The following is a 13,424-nucleotide window of genomic DNA, read 5'->3' as shown; positions in this document are numbered from 1 at the left end:
TAACGTCTGACTCCCTTCAAATCCCAGCAGTGACTTTCATATTGAATTTGCTCGACTTGCTCGACTCAGATCCCCCAGACAGATTTAGACCAAAATTGAACTTGGCTCCAGCTTTTCATTATGTGGGAAAATCTTCATAGCATGACAAACATTTTCTCTGGGGCAATTTGGGGGCTTTTGTGTGCAGGCAGCCGTGTATTGCTGCTGATGCTAGGAGTTTTCTCCTTCTCTAGGTCAGGGGTGGAGAGTCAAGATGGAGCATTGTAGTGATCTCTGTGTCTATCGGTCTCGCCAGCTTTAACCCGGCTTAATGCCTGTAGCCACGCGCTCTGGAGGCATAGCGCTTGTAATGGGCTTAATAGTAGCTTTGAAGTGGGGATGCTTCTTTACAGGAGGTAGCTCATCAGCCTCGAGTCGGATAGCCTTGAGTGACGGAAGATAACAAAATGACTGACTGAGAAAACAATTAAACACCCACCAAGTGACTGACTGTGGGAGATGGTTTTCAGAAAATTCACACTTCGTAACAAAAACGACCTCCAAGAAATGTTGACGTCGGTAGTTGTTTGTTTGTTAGCGAAGCTGTGGTGTACATTTCTCTGCAATAACGGCTTTGTCGAAGGTCTTCGCTGAATCCCAAAAGCCGGCTTCCAAAAACTCTAGGAGGTTTCTTGACGTTTGGAAAAGAGGCATGTCTAACATTATAAATACTGAATGCTCTGCTTTTGATTTTAGAGGCCATCCGCTTTCTCAAAGAGCAGCTATATTCCCAACAGCCAGGCCTATTGACAAACCTTCCATAAAAAGTAGGCCTATCTACTGCCCAGCTACCATCAATATAATTACTACAGGTATAATCACAGTTATTGTATGTTACTGAATAATCAACCTGGTCTCATTAGAATAAAAATACTGACATTGAACCATTTTAGTTACATGTAACCTAAGTTGAAACATTATTTATTTGCCATTTACGGTGACATATTACTTATGTCACTATAATGACTTAACTGATGATATGTAAACCCACTAAAAAACTGTTGTGTGGATGATGGCTTATTGCAGCCAGGTTGACAGTCAGTGAAGATCTCTTAGTCTTTTGGATGTGAAGTGTCTCCTCAGGCTGAAAGGTTATGGGACATGAAATAACAAGTCAGCACTGTGCTGACGGATGTTTCTGCAGTGAGTTTGGAGAGACAGAGGTGCCAGTCCAGTTTGCCAGAGATGCTTTATTAAAGCAGTTTTTTAAACTTTGTCGTTTCTGGGGCGGAAATGGCTGCCTATCTCTGTCAATCATCCATAATTGATCCTCTGTATTCACTTTGTGATTCTGGGCAGTGTTGTCTACAGCTAAATCAAACTCCACGGCGGTCCAAGAAAGTTGATATATGACTTTATAAAACGCAATGTCCTCAAAGGGTATTCAAGTATATTTTGCTTTCTCGTATTCCAGTGGCGTATTTGTCTGGAAATATGTTTCCCAAAGCCTTACATCTTATGGCCAAATGTGCTATAAATAAGACAGAAAGCCATAATATTCATGTCGGCTAGCTTTACAATGGCCATGTTTCTCAGTCTATGATGGAGTCTTTGAAAATATCCAGTGAAGCGTATGGCTAAACTCTCCTACAAGGACAGAAGAGGACAAGATAGGCATATTGCAGACTTTTTGGATCAAGAGGCTTTTCCTTTCCCAGCTCCACTCTGGGACGTAATGGAAACTCATTGTTTGATTTTTACCATGACCATCAAACTATCAAACTTTGACTTCCTCCAGGAAGTAAGAAAATAAAGTTATCAAAACTTCACCTGTTGGTCCTGAAATAAATTGTGTCCATTACCATGGGTTTGAAGAAGTCAGTCGGGATTGTCTATGCTGTGGGACTTCACTCTCCAGACTCCAAATGTTATTATAAACCGGCCTGCACCCCCCTAGGCTACATCCAAGCCCCTTTTTTGCACTGGCTCTTGTCAAGGAGAAATACGTTTTGAAATGAGAAAATAATCTATGTATGGGCCCATGAGGCATGATTTAAATATTGCTCCGTGTTGTTTTTGTAGTTAACACAATTTATATATTCGACTCTCCCCCTTTTGTTTTCTGTTCCCTTTCTAATAATATCCAAAATTGATGTTTTTTATTTTGTTCACCAAATTATCATAAATAGTAGAACACACATGCCTTTAAAAAAAAAAAAAAACTTTACAATTGACAATGAACTATGCTCAAGAAACAATCTTCACATTAACACTTCATGTATATTCCAGTATGACATTCACACACTCAGAAAAGAGTGGGCTAACTAGGTTAAAACTCTCACGGCGCTGAATTCATTGCAGCCTTTTCCCCAGAAGCAGTAAAGGAGACCAAAGACCCAAATGTCCTCAGTGACTGAGGTTAACAGATGGTGTCATAAAATGAAATGGGCGTCCCTCTTAAAATATACCCAGAGGTAGCCATATCTACGGGAGCCCTGGAGTGAGGCATACATAATTGAGATTTGAATTCCATATTGATTTAGTTAGAAATTGTATTTTTGTGCAGGTACAGTTGTGAAGATGGGGAGCGGTATGTCTGTTTATAAAAAGATGTTCAGCATTTTTGACACATATCAACTGTACTAGTTGTTCAGGCTCTGATCTTGTCCCATCTTGATTACTGTCCAGTAATATGGTTAAGTGTAGCAAAGAAAGACCTAACAAAGCTGCAGCTGGCTCAAAACAGAGCAGCACACCTTGCCCTTATCTGCACACACACAACTAATATCAACAACATGCATTATAGTCTTTCATGGTTGAAGGTTGAGGAGAAATGTACTTCTCTTCTAGTCTTTTTAAGAAACATTTGTGTGTTGAAAATGCCTAACCACTTGTATATAATCTATTTGCATACACTTCAAACAGACATACATACCCCACCAGACACGCCACTATGGGTTTCTTCACTGTACCCAAACCAAAAGCAGATTTAATGCATTGCTCAGTTATGTATTCATGGGTTGCATGTTTCGTCATAATATTGTTTTGAACTACAATGCCATTCAAAAGGAGGCAAATCATTTGTAGTAAAACCTTTTGTCATCATTTTGATGTCGCCAGATTGACATTAGATGCAGTATAACGTTAGCTAGTTAACTAATATTGAAGGGAGGTCACCTGATTTTAGCTAGCCAACGTTAGCATTGCTAGCTATTTTTGACAGACGTTTCTAGCTAATGACAACATTACCATCTGTCTAAAGTAAATTTGACATTATAAAGTTGGCAAAGTTGTTTCCTACTAAACATTTGACTACTTTAGCAATGTCATCGTATTTCCAGGGACTACAGTGTAATTTACACTAAGCTGTCGTTAGCCACCGTCCAGAATGACTGGGCTTATTACGACTTTAGGGCACCAATATTGCGCCGCCAGTAGAGGGCGGCTTGAGAACATTCAGAACAATGGCATGACATGTCCGAGTGACGGAGGTGCAACCTATGAATAGAGCCATGTCATTGTGGAATGCTCTGCCACCAGAGATTACTCAGGCAAAAAGCTACTTTAACAGGCAGCTCAACCAGGCGGTTGAGCTAATTTTGACAACCAATTGTTAATGACATTTTGTTTGGCTTTTTTTTAAACTCAGCCAATGCCATTTAGTAAAATGATCATGTGGTTTCATAATCTGACTCCTGTATTTTTTTAAACACCAGGAAGTAAAAGTTCATTACTAATTGTGTATAAAATGGGAAATTACAAGACTTTCAAATGTTGTTGACCTCTAAAATATTAAGATGTTGTTTTATAATTTTAGAAACTCTTGAAAAATATGCTCTACCAGGCATTTGAGTTGCCCATTAAAGGAATGCTATTTAGTCAAAGCTAGCGATTATGGACAATGGAGATATATTTTTTTGTCTGTGCAAATAGAACATATTTTCATATTCATATCATTATTCACTGTCTGCCTGTTATCTTCAATATGTTTCAGAATATAATTCAGTACATGTCATTTTACAGGTATTATGAGCATATATGTAAACTGTAAACACATACATTTACATATATTTTAATATTCATATTTGACATTAAAATGTATCAAACTCTGTCAAGTTGGTTGTTGATCATTGCTAGACAGCCATTTTCAAGTCTTGCCATAGATTTCCAAGCCGATTTAAGCCAAAACTGTAACTAAGCTACTCAGGAACATTAAATGTCGTCTTGGTAAGCAACTCCAGTGTATATGAGGCCTTGTGTTTTAGGTTATTGCCCTGCTGAAAGGTAAATTTGCCTCCCAGTGTCTGTTGGAAAGCAGCCTGAACCAGGTTTTCCTCTAGGATTTTTCCTGTGCTTAGCTCTATTACGTTACTTTTTATCTTAAAAAACTCCCTAGTCCGTGCCGATGATAGCATACCCACAACATGATGCAGCCACCACCATGCTTGAAAATATGAAGAATTGTACTCAGTGATGTGTTGTGTTGTATTTGCCCCAAACATAACACTTTGTATTCAGGACATAAAGTTTATTTCTTTGCCAAATTTTTTGCAGTTTTACTTTAGTGCCTTAGGAGAAAACTGAGGATGGATCAACAACATTGTAGTTACTCCACAATATCAACCTAAATGACAGAGTGAGAAGAAGGAAGCCTGTGTACAGGGTTTCTATAGTGGTTTCTACAGTGGTTTCTACAGGGTTTCTATAGTGGTTTCTATAGTGGTTTCTATAGTGGTTTCAACAGGGTTTCTATAGTGGTATCTATAGTGGTTTCTTAAGTGGTTTCAACAGGGTTTCTACATTGTTTCTACAGGGTTTCAAAAGTTGTTTCTAGAGGGTTTCGACAGTGGTTTTTACAGGGTACGGGCACTCCCATTGTCACTGTGTTCAAAGAAAAGATAATTACTTTTATTGTCCTCTCTCCTACATATCTATCTGAATGGAGGGCAGGTGGGCCAGGCAAGGGATCCAATGTATGTCCCGTCATCAAAACTGATCTGCTAGAGAGGACAGAAGAGGCAGGGGAGTACAAGTGTACGACTTCATTAGAGAGGTGTGTGTGGTCGTGACAGCTGAGCACTTCAATCCACTCTAAAGGAAGAAACAACCACGTGAAAAGATTGGTGGTGCGTCTCAAATGGCACCCTTATCTCTGACACACAATTCCATCTCTGTGTTACCCTTCCCTCTTCATTCTTTCCATCATTGCCTATTGAGATCACAACTTTCTATATGAATCATATGCTTCTAGGTATTTCATATTGTGACCTTTCTCCTTCCTGGTTTGTGTTGTGTAATATGCCTGATGCCCAGAGGACAGAGGATATATACAGGAAGTCAAGGTCAGAGAGTGGAAAGGCCATTCATTAAGTCCTATTCACAAAGATGTATGTATTTTTACTCATTAATAAGCTACTCAACACTCTTTTCTTGCTATTGCAAAGGTCATAACCTTTCTGAGAACCAATTGCTTGAGGATACTGGTGTCTGCTTTATTTAAGCTATAACAGCGTCAGAAAGGATAAATGCTAATTTTATAATTCCTGAGAATGTGAACTAAATACCTTCCGTCTGACCAAAGAGCAAAATGTAGATGTTGCGTGCTAACTGCAGTCATTGGTATACAATATTTTCTTGTTACCACTATGACTGATTTGCATCTTAGTATTTATACCATATATAACTATCCAGATTAGAAACTTGTATGCAAATAAAATACAATACAATTGTTTTGGATTATATTCCAATGTTATATATGTGTGGGTGTTTGATATCATTCTCATTGGGCATGCTATTCTGGTTCTTTCAGTAAGTCATTGCATTGATTCGGAGGAAATGGCTATAGCCTTCAGAATGCAGAATCACAAGGCTGGGAGCCTCCCGGTGCTCAGTTTCAGGTTATAATGTCGAGAGCAATTTGTTGTTAAGAGCACAAGTTCTCAAGTGAAATGCAGCAGTGCTGAATAGGTCAGGAGTGGCAGAGTGGTACAGCGGTATGGCTTAGCCCGTAATCCAATATGAAAGATATTGCTCTCTCACACAGAGCTCTCAATGACACAATACTCCCCGATGCCAGTCCCAATGAAATAACACAACAAGAATGAACAATGTTGGGCCACTGGCTGAAATCAATGTGCATAAAAGGCATCACAAGACAGGCCAGCTGGTTGGTCAGACAGAAAGACTGAATGCGTGTCAGATTCCACAGAACAATTCCGGTCGGTCGGTTGCTGTGGCTGGTGCACACAAGCAAAGTATTCTCTCCAGCCAAATCTGCCTGTAGGAATATGATTAACACCACTCAGCAAACACATTCAACACCATATACAGTGGGGAAAAAAAGTATTTAGTCAGCCACCAATTGTGCAAGTTCTCCCACTTAAAAAGATGAGAGAGGCCTGTAATTTTCATCATAGGTACACGTCAACTATGACAGACAAATTGAGATTTTATTTTCTCCAGAAAATCACATTGTAGGATTTTTTATGAATTTATTTGCAAATTATGGTGGAAAATAAGTATTTGGTCACCTACAAACAAGCAAGATTTCTGGCTCTCACAGACCTGTAACTTTCTTGAAGAGGCTCCTCTGTCCTCCACTCGTTACTTGTATTAATGGCACCTGTTTGAACTTGTTATCAGTATAAAAGACACCTGTCCACAACCTCAAACAGTCACACTCCAAACTCCACTATGGCCAAGACCAAAGAGCTGTCAAAGGACACCAGAAACAAAATTGTAGACCTGCACCAGGCTGGGAAGACTGAATCTGCAATAGGTAAGCAGCTTGGTTTGAAGAAATCAACTGTGGGAGCAATTATTAGGAAATGGAAGACATACAAGACCACTGATAATCTCCCTCGATCTGGGGCTCCACGCAAGATCTCACCCCGTGGGATTAAAATGATCACAAGAACGGTGAGCAAAAATCCCAGAACCACACAGGGGGACCTAGTGAATGACCTGCAAAGAGCTGGGACCAAAGTAACAAAGCCTACCATCAGTAACACACTACGCCGCCAGGGACTCAAATCCTGCAGTGCCAGACGTGTCCCCCTGCTTAAGCCAGTACATGTCCAGGCCCGTCTGAAGTTTGCTAGAGTGCATTTGGATGATCCAGAAGAGGATTGGGAGAATGTCATATGGTCAGATGAAACCAAAATATAACTTTTTGGTAAAAACTCAACTCGTCGTGTTTGGAGGACAAAGAATGCTGAGTTGCATCCAAAGAACACCATACCTACTGTGAAGCATGGGGGTGGAAACATCATGCTTTGGGGCTGTTTTTCTGCAAAGGGACCAGGACGACTGATCCGTGTAAAGGAAATAATGAATGGGGCCATGTATCGTGAGATTTTGAGTGAAAACCTCCTTCCATCAGCAAGGGCATTGAAGATGAAACGTGGCTGGGTCTTTCAGCATGACAATGATCCCAAACACACCGCCCGGGCAACGAAGGAGTGGCTTCGTAAGAAGCATTTCAAGGTCCTGGAGTGGCCTAGCCAGTCTCCAGATCTCAACCCCATAGAAAATCTTTGGAGGGTGTTGAAAGTCCGTGTTGCCCAGCGATAGCCCCAAAACATCACTGCTCTAGAGGAGATCTGCATGGAGGAATGGGCCAAAATACCAGCAACAGTGTGTGAAAACCTTTTGAAGACTTACAGAAAACGTTTGACCTGTGTCATTGCCAACAAAGGGTATATAACAATGTATTGAGAAACTTTTGTTATTGACCAAATACTTATTTTCCACCATAATTTGCAAATAAATTCATTAAAAATCCTACAATGTGATTTTCTGGAGAAAAAAAATCTCATTTTGTCTGTCATAGTTGACGTGTACCTATGATGAAAATTACAGGCCTCTCTCATCTTTTTAAGTGGGAGAACTTGCACAATTGGTGGCTGACTAAATACTTTTTTTACCCCACTGTATGCTATACAGTGAGGGAAAAAAGTATTTGATCCCCTGCGGATTTTGTACGTTTGCCCACTGACAAAGAAATGATCAGTCTATAATTTTAATGGTAGGTTTATTTGAACAGTGAGAGACAGAATAACAACAGAAAAACGCATGTCAAAAATGTCATACATTTCTCAATCAGAAAGATTTCTGGCTCACAGGTGTCTTTTATACAGGTAACGAGCTGAGATTAGGAGCACACTCTTAAAGGGAGTGCTCCTAATCTCAGCTTGTTACCTGTATAAAGACACCTGTCCACAGAAGCAATCAATCAATCAGATTCCAAACTCTGCACCATGGCCAAGACCAAAGAGCTCTCCAAGGATGTCAGGGACAAGATTGTAGACCTACACAAGGCTGGAATGGGCTACAAGACAATCGCCAAGCAGCTTGGTGAGAAGGTGACAACAGTTGGTGCGATTATTCGCAAATGGAAGAAACACAAAATAACTGTCAATCTCCCTCGGCCTGGGGCTCCATGCAAGATCTCACCTCGTGGAGTTGCAATGATCATGAGAACGGTGAGGAATCAGCCCAGAACTACACGGGAGGATCTTGTCAATGATCTCAAGGCAGCTGGGACCATAGTCACCAAGAAAACAATTGGTAACACACTACGCCGTGAAGGACTGAAATCCTGCAGCGCCCGCAATGTCCCCCTGCTCAAGAAAGCACATATACAGGCCCGTCTGAAGTTTGCCAATGAACATCTGAATGATTCAGAGGAGAACTGGGTGAAAGTGTTGTCAGATGGTGGTCTTTGGCATCAACTCAACTCGCCGTGTTTGGAGGAGGAGGAATGCTGCCTATGACCCCAAGAACACCATCCCCACCGTCAAACATGGAGGTGGAAACATTATGCTTTGGGGGTGTTTTTCAGCTAAGGGGACAGGACAACTTCACCGCATCAAAGGGACGATGGACGGGGGCCATGTACCGTCAAATCTTGGGTGAGAACCTCCTTCCCTCAGCCAAGGCATTGGAAATGGGTCGTGGATGGGTATTCCAGCATGACAATGACCCAAAACACACGGCCAAGGCAACAAAGGAGTGGCTCAAGAAGAAGCACATTAAGGTCCTGGAGTGGCCGAGCCAGTCTCCAGACCTTAATCCCATAGAAAATCTGTGGAGGGAGCTGAAGGTTTGTTGTTGGTCCTCTGTAGCTCAGCTGGTAGAGCACGGCGCTTGTAACGCCAAGGTAGTGGGTTCGATCCCCGGGACCACCCATACACAAAAATGTATGCACGCATGACTGTAAGTCGCTTTGGATAAAAGCGTCCGCTAAATGGCATATTTATTTATTTATTTATTTATTTAAGGTTTGAGTTGCCAAACGTCAGCCTTGAAACCTTAATGACTAGGAGAAGATCTGCAAAGAGGAGTGGGACAAAATCCCTCCTGAGATGTGTGCAAACCTGGTGGCCAACTACAAGAAATGTCTTACCTCTGATTGCCAACAAGGGTTTTGCCACCAAGTACTAAGTCATGTTTTGCAGAGGGGTCAAATACTTATTTCCCTCATTTAAAATGCAAATCAATTTATAACATTTTTGACATGCATTTTTCTGGATTTTGTTGTTGTTATTCTGTCTCTCACTGTTCAAATAAACCTACCATTAAAATTATAGACTGATCATGTCTTTGTCAGTGGGCAAACATACAAAATCAGCAAGGGATCAAATACTCTTTTACCTCAATGTACTTGTGATCCACAACGGCAGCTAATTGTTTCATTTAGTTCGTGAGCTACATGGTGGCAGCAAAGGTCAGATGTATACATGTTTCCATTTGGGAACTTGAAGACTGATGAAGTATTTGTTATTGCTTGCCAATAACTTTTCTTGTTGTAGTGAAACATAGACACAACATTTTGGAAATTTATGAGGCTGAGATATGAAAGGAAATATAGAAAGGATTTGTTTACATCTGAACGGACAGAAAATTCCTCATATCTGTCTATGCCGTGCACAAAGAAGCATCATCAACACCTTGTTTACATTTGCATGCGTGCTCTGGGCCCAGACTGTGACATCATCTCATATCATTCTGGGTTTTGTGGCACTTAACATAAATACAACATAATCAAACCAGTAGAAATAGTACACATAAATAATGGCTCCCTAAGGCAGACCATTACTTTTTCATTTTGCCCGCGGAATGTACATTATTGTGGAAAGTAACACGATTTGATGGCACTTAACTGCAGGATTATATCCATCAATTGTTCATGAACAAGTTCCACCTCAAGTTAATGAGATCCTTGGATGCAGGCCACAAATTGAGGAGAGGAGGAAGCTGAATGGGAAGAGCGTCCTATTTGGCTACTGTGCTGTTGCATCTTTAACAGGCGGACAGACCGATGGATTGACAACATAGACAGACTGACAGACATACCTAACTTCACTATTTATCCACTTCAGGCACCTCCAAATGAAAGCGGCTTGATTTCCCAGCAGTGAAGAGATAGCCGCCTCAGAACAATAAAAGCCTGTGACAACATGCTAGGGAAGGGAGGCGTCTTCAACTTAACAAGCTTTCATCTATCAGTGTTGTCTGTGAAGTAGCGCTGTTTTGCTTTGTTTACTTCCCATCTTGTTGAAGAAGTGGATGTGTTGAGACACAGGTTATTTCAACCACACAGATTGTGTCACATCACTGTCCAGTATATCAGGCCTGGCTAGATGACCTTTAATCCACCTGAGCTACAAACGTGATCACCCAATGCATCTCATTTGGGTGTCATGGCATCTTTTGCGACCCCCTGTTTTGCACTCCAAGACATTGTACACAACCACCTGGTATTGGTGGCTTGGATCTCAGGTTACACAGAGCACCGTGTAATAATCAGAATACCTCTCCACAAATATTGGCTTAATTTCCCCTAACTCTCGCATAAGACCTACAGTGGCGAACCAGCGAGCATACACAAAATGATTGTGGATTTACCTAATTGTGCTCCATCAACCATGTCGCCTCTTTCCCCCCTCTTTTGTTGTCTCACGTCACTCATTTGTTCCTACCCTCTGTATTGATGTTGGGCTGTCATAAACAGCAGTGTGATTGTGCATTACATTGAGTCGGGCTAGATTGAGTCCCCGAGATCTAATTTTTGTTATCGGGGCTTAGCTAACTGTGTTTGCGTGCAATGAGCTGCCAGCTGCGATAAACAGACAGTTATACATTTTGAACATTATGCTGTTTGGTTTTATTAGCAAAGCAGATCATTATACTTTACATCATAATGGTTATAAGGTGCAAATTGGGTTGGGCTTGGCCCGGTAATGCATTTTGAGGAATGGGTTCGGAGGGCTTTGGTAATCTAGGTAATTCTCCATTAATTCTGTTGCAGATCAGAGAAATAGCTACCTCACTTCACCTCGGCAGAGCCGCCTCGGGGCAGTACGCATCGGCCCTAATCGGGGGTCTTCTCCAACTCAATACAAATGACATTAATATGCATGTTATTATTGCTTTAAATCATTGTCAAAAAGGCGGAATAAATCATTGAATTATGGCCCTTTAACGCTACAAAATGCTCAATGCGTTTAGTTTTATTGACAGTCTGGCGGTGAGAACAAGTAATGCTAATTACATAATCTGGCTGTGATCAGGGGGTCGTCCTCTGCCCCCATCACTGACAAACAGTCTCATCTGTACTGGATCATTTGCTGTCTCCAGATACTTTTGTGGTTTATAGCCAATTATCTCCTGCGATCCATTATCGATTACAGTGTTATCTTTCTTTCATTGCTTAATCTTTTTGCGTTGCTACAGCAGGCTGCGTGGGGCCTAGAAGAACACTGCTAGACCACAGGACATAGGATGGATGATTCTTCATTTGCCTGTAAATGAGCATTTAGTGTTACAAAAAAGAGGGCCGTGTTGATTTGCGATTCCACGTCTCATGAGTAGATTCTCCAAAGAAATAACCAGGAAAAATAGAGACTGTGCTAGAGACAATGATTTTCTCCATATCCAATCATATTGTGGAGATGATCGTTTTCCTCAGAGACAATGAAACCAATACCACCAATGACTTGTTCATGTTATTTTGATGTGTGATTGGACATCTGTTGGTCTGGCACGGGACCATGTATGTTGTCTGACTTTTCTTCTTCTATATCCTAGCTGGGTGAACAACTTTGGCCATGAAGGACTGGGCCTCCTCTTGGATGCATTGGATAAGTTGCTGGATAAGAAACAGTAAGCATCTCACGTTACAATGACTTCTCCTCTCTCAATACGCCCTTAATACTGTCTAACTCTATTCTCCTCTGTCGTATTCTCATTCTTCTCCTTTCTCCTGTATTTTTCAGGCCAGAGAGTATAGACAAAAAGAACCAGCACAAACTGATCCAGTGTCTCAAGGCCTTCATGAACAATAAGGTTTGCACGGGTTGGGTTGGTCCAAGGCTTTCATTCAAAAAGTTTTACTTTCAGTGGTTTTTCTCGATTCCTCAGTGTTTTCAGGTAGCCATATATCAGGATTCAATTGGCACCCAATGTTGGCCCTCAACCACTTGAACAATCATTGTGATCTTTTTTCCGCCTTTTACATCGGCTCACTGTAATTTGAAGAGGGAAGAGAAGGACAGGATGATGCAGAGGTGGTTCTGTATTCACCTTGAAGTGCTACAAACTATAGACTGAAGTTCTATAGATTCAATGCCTCAATTTCAATGGCAAAACTGAAAATAATTCAGTTTTATTCACATTGAAAGAGTGGTAGAAATGAAATGAATGAAAAGGGATATCATTTTATACCGAGTATGTAGGCATCTCAAAATCCTGTATGGTGAAACCAGGTTGGCTGTTTTTCCTATCTAGAATGGATGGACTGTGACGAGTGCTATTGGGGCGGCAGGTAGCTTAGTGGTTAAGAGCGTTGTGCCAGTAACCGAAAGGTCGCTGGTTCTAATCCCCGAGCCGACTAGGTGAAAAATCTGTCGATGTGCCCTTGAGCAAGGCACTTAACCCTAATTGCTCCTGTAAGTCGCTCTGGATAAGAGCGTCTGCTAAATGACTAAAATGTTAAATGTAATTGTGGACAAGTAAAGCGCAGCTAATTTGCCATATTCAACCCATTGACTCCAAGTATTTCATTATTCCTTTTTGGGAAGCAGCACTGTCTCATTTTTGGAAAATAGCACATTTCAAGGATGGATGAGCTATTGCTATTGCTACCCTTTAACAAAATCCCCATATGTGGTCAAATATGCCCATTACTTGTGTCCGAGATAGATAGATTTAAAGTTAGGGGAGGACTTTAAGTATTTGTCCCAACAGCCCTGACCTGAATTGGCTTAATACATCATATTCTCCATTTTCTCTTGGTCTTTATGTCCCTCTTTAAAGAGCATTAGGGCTAACTATTACTTATATTAGAGGTTCTTTGTAGTGGTTCCTTTTTTAACTGTACATGAGCGTTCTCCATGAATGCAAATGCTCTCATTCAATTATTCCCAATGGACACTTTTTATTTT

At 41.0% G+C, this 13,424-nt stretch overlaps 1 protein-coding gene across 1 annotated transcript in view; it reads left to right on the top strand.

Moving 5' to 3' along the window:
• Window positions 1-13,424, top strand: part of LOC311108006 (protein diaphanous homolog 2-like) — a 589,414-nt gene that overhangs the window by 182,841 nt on the left and 393,149 nt on the right. The window contains exons 8-9 of the mRNA XM_084150643.1: window positions 12,070-12,144; window positions 12,258-12,327. Coding sequence (XP_084006769.1) covers window positions 12,070-12,144; window positions 12,258-12,327 — 145 coding nt within the window. The remainder of the gene's footprint in view (window positions 1-12,069; window positions 12,145-12,257; window positions 12,328-13,424) is intronic.

The sequence above is a fragment of the Coregonus lavaretus genome (assembly GCF_964263955.1).
Source record: "Coregonus lavaretus genome assembly, chromosome: 32".
NCBI lineage: Eukaryota > Metazoa > Chordata > Actinopteri > Salmoniformes > Salmonidae > Coregonus > Coregonus lavaretus.
The sequence above is the reverse complement of the archived record's forward strand: the minus strand, read 5'-3'. Positions and strand labels throughout refer to the sequence as shown.